This window comes from Eucalyptus grandis, chromosome 2 (genome assembly GCF_016545825.1).
Source record: "Eucalyptus grandis isolate ANBG69807.140 chromosome 2, ASM1654582v1, whole genome shotgun sequence".
Lineage (NCBI taxonomy): Eukaryota > Viridiplantae > Streptophyta > Magnoliopsida > Myrtales > Myrtaceae > Eucalyptus > Eucalyptus grandis.
Window position 1 is genome coordinate 15,017,942 of NC_052613.1, and position 9,557 is coordinate 15,027,498.

General features: G+C 39.9%; 1 protein-coding gene across 1 annotated transcript; it reads right to left on the bottom strand.

Annotated features, from left to right (window-relative positions):
* Positions 1–519: 519 nt before the first annotated feature.
* LOC120290526 (putative disease resistance RPP13-like protein 1) lies at positions 520–4,852 on the bottom strand. Its single transcript, XM_039306810.1, has 3 exons — positions 4,522–4,852; positions 1,263–2,636; positions 520–650 (listed from the first exon to the last, which is right to left on the bottom strand). The coding sequence occupies exons 1-3, from the start codon at positions 4,850–4,852 to the stop codon at positions 520–522; spliced, it is 1,836 nt and encodes a 611-aa protein (XP_039162744.1).
* Positions 4,853–9,557: the final 4,705 nt, after the last annotated feature.

A 9,557-nucleotide genomic window follows, 5' to 3' on the forward strand; every position in this document is an offset into this window, starting at 1 on the left:
TCAAATGCGGACATGAATGAATTTCAAGCTTTGTGAGACGATCAAGTTGACAAGGCAATGTCTTGACCAACGAAGGACAGCCTCGAACAACAAGATGCTTAAGACAGGAGAATGAGACTTCTTCTTTTGGGCCAGCATAAGGATGCCAATCCTTCCATGCGAACATCTCTTCAAACTTTAAAGTGGTTAAGGATGAAAAAGGCCTTGTACCTCCGTAAAATTCAAAGCCTATCATTCTTATTGCATGTAGACCTTTAAGAGATAATTCCTTAAGTGAAGGTAGTTGTCCAATCATAGACAACGACATAACATTAGGACAATCCCACAAGCTTAAAGACACTATTTTATAATAGGATGTACAATCTAACCATGATGGGAATACTGCACCATGATAGTTCAAAATAGCAAGATTTTCAAGATTAGTGTGAGGTCGTAGAGAGTCAAGCACCTGTGCTTCGCGCTCATGATGATGGAGATCTCCCAAATGTTCACCCCAATGCAAGGATAAGTTTGTAAGGCTTAGCTTTGAAGCAAATTAGCATCAACTGCATCTATAACTTTTTCCACCTTTTGCAATTCTGATATGAATAATTCTCCTTCAAGATGTGGCAAGTTCTTTAACTCTTTCAACTGCGACCCTTTCTCAAGTCCTACCACAAATTTGGACAATATAATAAGATTCTTTAAATTACTAATACTCAACGGCATCTCTTTTAGACTCTTTGTATCTCTAATATCAAGAAACGTAAGTGACTAACTTTGTGATACCTTGAGGCAACTTTGAAAGCTTTTGACAACCTCTTAAAATCAAAGCTTGTAATTTGCACAAGGCGCCAATTGACTCAGGTAGCCTCTCAATATGAGTGTACGAGAAATTGAGGTATCGAAGATGTTTTAAATCACCAACACAATTTGGTACCTCTACGATGTTACAACGACATAACGAGAATACTCTCAAGTACTTCAAGTTTGTTAGCAAGTCATGTAGCACCTTGTTGGAAATAAAGAAAGAGCCCCACAAGATCCATCACGCACCAAAATTAAACTTCTTAGTGCCTTCATTCCTTGATATGGTTTTAGGCATTTTGATGTAACATACCACGATGGGATGAATGATGCATAACGAGTTTTTTCAAGAGATGATACATCATGTTCATTACTTGCTACCCGAGACCCCCCTGAGCTAAAGCAAGTCCCACCCAAAATTGATTTTGCTAGATCATTCAAAAGATCATGCATTGAAAACTTAGATGCATCGATACTTGATTGTTGAAGAAATGACTTGGATACTAACTCATCAAAGTGCTTCCATCCCAATTTCAAGATATTCTCATTTGCTTTTTGCCCGTCTAAAAGTCCCTCTGCTATCCATAAGAGTACCAACTCATCCCTCTCAATTTCGTAATCCTTGGGAAATACCGCACAATAAGCAAAACATCTCTTTAAATAGGAAGGAAGATGGACATAGCTCAATTTTAAAACTAGGAGAACCTCATCATTCTCTACCGTTAGAAGATCCCACATTTTGTTATTTAAGGTATCTTCCCACTCATCAGGATTACTTTTAGTACGTAGGACGCCGCCCAACATCTTTGCCGCCAAAGGTAAACCTTTACATCTTTCAGCTATATTCTTGCCTATTATTTTAAAAGCCAGGTGGCTCTCAAAATTTGATACTCCAAAAGCATGAAATGCCAATAAGCTTATACAATTATCAAAGAACAATTCCCTCAAATGATATGGTGAAGCTCTTGTTATGGAAGCAACATTAAGGTTGCGAGTCGTGATGATGATCTTGCTTCCGCTAGCCCCCGCTTCAAATGGCTTTAAGAGGGCGATCCATTTTTCATACTTCTCATTCCATATATCATCTAAAACCACAAGAAACTTCTTCCCGGCTAGATTATCCTTCAACTTAACTTGAAGCTTGTTAAGATCTTTGTCGTCATCGGACGACCTGGTGATCGACTGCAAAATAGTTTTTGTTATGTCAAGGACATCAAAAACATCTGACACACAAACCCATGCTTTCTTCTCGAAACAACTATTCACTTTGGCATCATTATATAGCCGCTGAGCCAAGGCCGTCTTTCCAACACTGCCCATCCCAACTATGGGGACTATGCTTAGTGTGGCATCAGAATTTTTGACCTCACGGATCAATAGTTGGAGTATCTCCATTTCTTCCTTCTCCCTACCAACAAACCGAGGCTCCGGCAGAGAACTAGTGGGATCCCTTTTGTTGCTGTAGTTGGATCTATCCACAATATTGTCTCTCAAGCTTAGATAATCCCTCCTTTTGACAATCGCTTCAAACCTACCATTGATATCTTGGACCTTAGTGTCAGACACGAGTGAGCCTAGTCGTGTAAAAGAAAAGAACTTCCTTTTCCATTGACCTCTACTTGTTCTGGATTCTACCTCCGACTTAACTTGAGTGGCTTTGATGTCTAACTCATCAAGCAAGTCTTCTATGTCAAAGGCCAAGTCCCTAACATCATCGAGCCATGGCTTCACTAGACAATTCCCGCTAAGTTGCTTTTCCTCTGCACCATCCACCACTGCATTGATTGTGACTAGCATCCTCTTCCAGTCATCAAGGATGGCGGTGTCAGTTCCTTCCCGTTGCGCATAGTCTGATGCCAAAGAACTCAACTTGTCAAACAAGGTTTAAAAGAAGGAACCCAAAACGATCTCCCCAATGGCCATGGGTGAATCAATCACTGTTGAGAACAACAAAGTGTTATGGTGAAGTAAAGTAAAATGAGCTAACGGAAAGAGAAAACTATGAATTCCAGGAAGACCAAGACGCCACTTACCAAAAAGAATAAAAAAAGGACCAAGACTTTCAAGGGATGCACACCAAAGTTTAGACAAATCAAACTAAAATAGTTTTTTGTCCAAGAGTGCTTGTTCTGTCAATTGTTCTCCCTTTTCTTCAGATCCAGACTTTTCTTGTGGGCATCCAAAACAGAGGATAAATGTGATTTTTCTTCATATGACCAACTTAGAGCTCACATGTATTTTCGTCAAAAACTTCATTACTTACTAGTGTTGTGTTGGCTTTTCACACATTCATATATTATTAGAATCTCTATGATTTCATTGTCCTTGATTTTTGCTTTATTGTTGAATATGCGATCAATGTAGGCTTTTACGTGGTGGTTACATTGCTGAAAATTTGCATATGTTTAAGATATGAGAAGATTATCAGTTCCTCCTTCAATGTGGATGACCATGTAAAGACATCAAAGGCGATAAATTTTGTCCGTTCAATAAGGAAAACAAAGCACATGCTTTGGGCTAAACAAGAAAAAAAATCAGGTGCACCAACTAATCCATTAACCAAGTTGCTTTAGTTTACTTTGCAAATAGTGAAGGAGTCAATAATCATTAATTAAGATTACATAATCTACTAAAAATTATACTTTATGCATCAATCCATCATTCTCTTATCAAGCAATTCCGATTATCAACTATTACCTTAGCACCCCTCGGCAGATCGTCGTCGTCATCTTGCTGCGAAGTTTTACCATTGTAACTGTCACTTAAAGCCTATATTGATCGCATATCCAAAGTATGCGATCAATGAGGGGAATCGTTCGGAGAGCACGTGCTTTCCATCCAGCCTTTCGTCTGTTTATATACATCTTTTTGTGCAGCAAGAAGGCATCCCCTCTAGAAGCGTTCTTTAAACATTTTGTATTCTGAATCGTGTGAAGTTCACCCAGACATTACGTGCTCTCCATCAACAATGTATTTCCTATTTACCTTGAGTTAAAGCAAATGTCCCTCTTTTCTTTTTTTTTCTATTGGTCTACAATTAAGAAAAAAAAATGACAAGTCTTCCATAAATTGGTAACATCATAATAAAAAATTCACAAGGAGATTAGAACCCTATTAATTTGTTTAACAATATGAATTTTCTTTTTGGTATGAGCATTTCACTTCTTTCGGGTGGTGACTTTGTATTTTTTTCCCTATCCCTTTTCTCTATCATATCTTTTATTTTCTGGTAGCGGGAATGCACGATTATAAACATTTACTTTTCATTTACACTTTTTTTTTTTCAATGAATTATATCTAAAACATGTATTAAACCCTTAATGTGACATCCGGATTTTGCTGGACCTCGAATATGTAACTGTCCGTGACGGGTCGACGAATTTGTCGTCAGACTACGTCGTTGGCGCCACTTTTGGTCGTTGTTTCGTCACCACTCTCACTGTTTGAAATGTTACATTTCGTCACATTCTCCCGATAGCATCTCATCTAGGAATCTTTTCACGTAAGGCCACCCGTGAGACCCATCTCTTCCGCATTTGCACCTTATTAAAGCGAGTTTCAAGCACATGGAGACGTCGACTCCCAAAGTTGCGGCCCCATCAAGGTACCCTTCCTTCACGCGATCGAGGAACTCGCCCATGCATAGCCATGCATACGTCCATTTGGGGGTCAACAAAGGAGGATATTTGACCACCTAATAGCCCTAAATAAATTGCCTTTCCCCCATGCACGTACAGAACCATGCAGCCCCTTCTCTCTCGCAGTTCAACCGGTCAACAAAAAGGGAAGATTTTGACCGAAGGAGCAGCCACGTCCAGCATGCATGCAAGGTTGACCATGCAGCCACGATTTCTTCAACTGGACATCTATTTGAAGACTTTGACTCCTTGAAGCCCACGTCCTGCACGCGAGCTGCTGCCACGCCCCTCTCCTTCTTCGACCAGCGTACCGAGTGCAGGAACAAGGAGTCGGACACGTCTCTTGCATGGACATGCAAGACGTCCTTCGACCGCCACCGGATTTCCTCTCCTGTTGACTGCCACGAAGGCCCGCTTAGTTGACCCATGCAGTCAACAAAAGGGAAGACACGGCTACGCATGGGAAGGGACAGATGGCGACTAAAATTCTTCAAGGACAGTCACGCTCTGCTCGAGCTGTCCTCGCCTCTTTGCTGTCACCGCACGCGTGACTCAAGGAGTCAACGGCCAAGAGGGATTGATTTCCTCTTGCATCCGGTGAAGCCGAGTTTCTTTCCCCCCATTTTCTCGAGTTCTCCACCCCTTTGATGACGGCAGCGAACTCTCAGTCGAAGGTCTTCCATAGCTCAGGCATCGTCACCAACTATGTAGCACCAATACAGACACGCGACATACGACACGACACGACACGCCGACATGATATTTCTAAAAAAATAGAGATTTCCGACACGTTTTGACACATTATATATTAAATATATTTTTATATATAAATACAAAAATAAATAATAAAAAAGCATATAATTAATTTATACTAAAAATATTAATTCAACATTTGTTAATATCATTCATTATTTTAATTTAACAGAGATTAAATAAGAAATTTAAAAATTGCAAACCCAAAAGAGTAAATTTGAAGGAACATGTCATGTTTTCTTACAATTCTCGGAAATTAGTGAGATTTCTTACAGTTCTTAAAAAAGTTCGGAGTTCATGATATAGACTGGCTTGGAGCTCCTCTACAAAACAAGGTTCGAGAAAAATGAAAATCTAGGACAAGAACTCTCAAAGTACGACCAAAAGAAAAGGAAATAACTAAATTTGCCATGGAAAATGTAAGAGATAACTCACAAGCTAATGACATAGAACAAAAGAGATAACTCACAGGCGACACTTGCAAGAGGCAAAAAGAAGCAAAAAAAAAAAAAAAATCACAACTTTAAGTCGCGAGGCGGCGGAGCAACGCCGGTGAGATGAGGGGCGTTTCATCATCACTCATGGGAATGTCAAAACTTATAAGTAAGAACTTGAGAGTGAGAATTTTCTTTGGTCTCTTTTATTTTTGTTATTTTCATTATTTTTATATATTTATATTTTAACCCCTCAAGTATTGAAAATTTTTAAAATTGACCCCGTGCATATCAGAATTGCGTGTCAAAATTTTGCACTCGTGTGTCGGAGCGTGTTGGGAAGAGTTGACCAAGTGTCGGATTTCTCAACACTCGTTGATCGTGTGTCGGAAACGTGTCAGAGTGTCGAACATGACACGAAAGCTTCCGGAGAGTGTGTGCTTCTTAGGCCACTAGTAAGCAACCACCCACACCACACCGCTGTATCCCACGCCATCGGCCTCCTCACCATCCTGTACCTAGCTACTAGCTGTATCACCACACCACTCTGTCACCGACCTCCTCATCACTATTGAGTTGCCCACAGACCGCCAAGCCGACCACCTCAGGAAGTCTTATCGCTTCACCTTCGGTTTGTTGCCGAAGACCACCGCCCGCCACCAGCGTCGCAGCTCGAAATCTGTTGCCGCCCTTTTGCCGCAGCAAGACCCGAGAGGCCTCGGCTCACACCTCACCACACGCTGTTGTTGCTTCTCTTCATCTCAACTGTAGCTGGTAGCTTGCAGTTCGCTCACCATCAATGCCACTGGACCTAAGGCAAGTTGGAGTCTACTAACCTATATAGTGTAGTGCTGTTGTTGACTGAGGAAGTGCATTGTTAGGTTGGATTGTTTGAATTTGGTGTTGAATGGTGATATATAGGATGACCGAAATTGTTTGGGGCTAGATGATTGAGGAAGCTTTATAGTTTTTATGAATACATGTGATTTCGGACTTCAAATATGCATCAATTTTAGCGTTTGTAAAGCTTTGAGAATTCCGCTTATAAACTGTTTTGGAAAACCTCCCAATTTGTGTTGAAATTTTTATTTACCGAGGTGCTTCTCACAAATGTTTTAAAAAGAAAAGAAAAATGTTTGGTGTCCTTGAAATCTCAAACTTTTACATGAACCGTTTTAAAAACCTTGAAGTCGGGAGTGAGGTTTGGAATTGCTGATATGCCGATTTCAAATTACTTACAGTTTTGATAAACCTTTTCAATTCGGGCCGTGAGGCGCAAGTGCGGCTTGAGGATTTATAAGTGAATTTCGAAACCTATTAGAGGGTTAACTGTGGAAGTGAATCTTATGGATTTTGTATCGTGCTTTTGATTTCATTGATATGGGATTGACATATGTTTTAAAGACTATTGTTGTGGTATTGATGTGCCTTTGAAAACGTTTTGGCATTGATTTGATTTAAATGACTACACCATGGTTGATATATTAGTGCTACCGTCGGACCCTCGGGACGACGAAGTCCCGGGAGACGGGATGCCTAGAGGTGAGACATGACACGCTCTGGATTCCTATTGGACACCATTGTTGTGGTGAGCCCCAGAGGTTCCCTGGGTGTCGGGATGCCCAGACATATGACGATACACATTCTGGAGGGTAGGGGACACTAGTAACATAGTGAGCCTTGGCGATTTCTCATGATGCTAGGTTAGGTGTGAGATGCTTAGAAGTGAGACATGACACGCTCCAGATGCCCGGTGATTGAAATATGGAACCGGAGGCTTTCATGATGCCAGGTTGGGTGTGAATGCCTAGAGGGATGCAAACACTGGTCCTCTAGGAGTAAGTGATAGTGAATCACGAATCTGTTGAGTTTTAAAGTTGATTGTGCTGCTGAGTTATGCCATTTTGATAGTTGCGCTTGATTATGGAACAAAATTGTGTGGCACAGTGTGAGACGTGTCATAACGATTTGACCTTATAATCGAGACCCACATGATTGAAATGATGTGTGCTGGTTATTAAACTGCGCTTGCCATTTCGTTGAAAAGCTTTATTGACTTAATGCGCATCTATTCTTTTATTGATGTGTTTTGTGGATTTTGCATGAAATCATATGACAATGATTCAAAATAATATAGTTTAGTAGATCTTTAGCTGCTGAGTGGTTATACTCACCCCTCGTGGGGACTAACATATTTCAGAGTAAGGAAGATGTCTCTGCTGCTCGCACCTCTTGGTACTTTCTATGGGATCCCTATCGATTTACAATGGGAACAAACATATCATCAGGATCCTAACTTTCATTCGAGTGAGGGTGATAGTGATGTTCGACACTGGCCTACCCTTGGGTTCCGTGCATCAAGAGTTCGTCATCTTGTATGTCCGAAGGAACGAACGTACTCTGGCCGCTGCCACCGCCGCTAGAGGACGATGACGGGGATCGAGCGAAGTAGAGTGATCGAGGACATGAGGTCAACAAGGAAATTTTGGACACCGACACTTGTTGATAGATGACTTGTGAATAGCTAATGGAAAATGTTGGTCTAGTTTTTGATATAGCCAAGTATAGGAAACTTTGGCTTTTGTTGTACCGACAAAAGACGTCTATCAAGTTTACGTTAATAAAAAAAAAGTGCTTGGTCGATATTTGTGTGTATCTAGTGTGCATCATTTCAGTGTTTAGGAAGGGAGTTGTTGGATCCGCTTCCTCCATATACATTGCGTAGGGACCAAAGAATGTGTAATAAGACCCCATATGGATTCTCCGAAGTCCATTGATATAAGAAAGAAGAATATCTAGGATGAGGAAAGAAATATGGCGACCCTAACGGATTGGGGGATGTCAGGGGGTGTCACAGCATTATTGGTCCCCCCCTCTCTCTCTCTCTAGAGAGAGAGGAAGAGAGAGAGAGAGAGAGAGAGAGCTGAAATCCATGGAGTGATGTGTTCTTGGCTTCACAGCCCCACCAACTGATTAAATATCATAAGTTTTTTTGACACCTTCAAAAATTAAAATTAAAATTAAAATTGACCGACTAAAGATTCTTTAGCATAAATTAGAACTCAAAAGGGGGAGTCAACAAATATGAGAAAGTTACTCACTTTTAGGAGCGTACAATATAAAATGACAAGTTGGGCTTTTAGGGTTGAATAATATGCGAAGTTTGTTTAATACTAGATTAATGCGCATTATAAAAGATGAGCAATCTCTAAAAAATTTCCGACATAGAATACCTTTTTCTCTAACAAAACACTGAGTCACCGTGTGGTCTTTTTTAATGAAGCACAATTTTAATTTCCATAACTCAAAATTTAAATTTTTTTTATCACAACCACCTTCACATTTTTCTCTATCTTGAAAAAAAAAAAAACATGGATAAGTTTTCCAGCACTAAACTATCATTGGTTTTCACACGATGAAAACAAGTCGTCCACATGCAACACCCTTGGGGCTTCAGTAGAAACTACTTCATGTGAAGTTTAATTTGCGAATTGACTTAACTCGATTGATTACACTGGTGCACCTTAAAAGAATACTAAATCACAAGCACCTTATTAATTCACCTTACCCTTTTCAGTTGATGGTAAATCTACCATATCTATATAACAAGGACTTCTTGTTATAACAGTAAATATTTGAAAAGACACAACAAAAGTTATTTATTTTGTTTGGCACCGCGAAATTATAGTAAACGTGAATGAATCTCTTCTAAGAGGAATGAAGCTATCCTCTTACAATATTTATTGTTGTTTACCCAATTTAATGGACTAAAATTCCAAACAGATATGTGATTATTTCATGTAAAATCCCAAACTTGTACTGAGTAGAATTATTCCACGTCGTGTGTGTTTAGTAAGGGGGTGCATGACAACCAGTAATTTCTATTCCAGAAATAATTTTTCTATTTCAGACCTGTTTTTGGAATAGAAATCAGTTTGATAAACTT

What these genes read in the sequence shown, in the direction of transcription:
- LOC120290526 (XM_039306810.1), bottom strand. Translation starts at nt 4,852, where the DNA reads ATGGGTCAACTAAGCGGGCCTTCGTGGCAGTCAACAGGAGAGGAAATC. An exon ending in AGAAGGGGCTGCATGGTTCT is followed by an intron (nt 2,637 to 4,521) that starts GTACGTGCATGG and finishes CTTTGGCATCAG; the next exon opens with ACTATGCGCAACGGGAAGGA. An exon ending in GTCATTTCTTCAACAATCAA is followed by an intron (nt 651 to 1,262) that starts GTATCGATGCAT and finishes AATTTGTGGTAG; the next exon opens with GACTTGAGAAAGGGTCGCAG.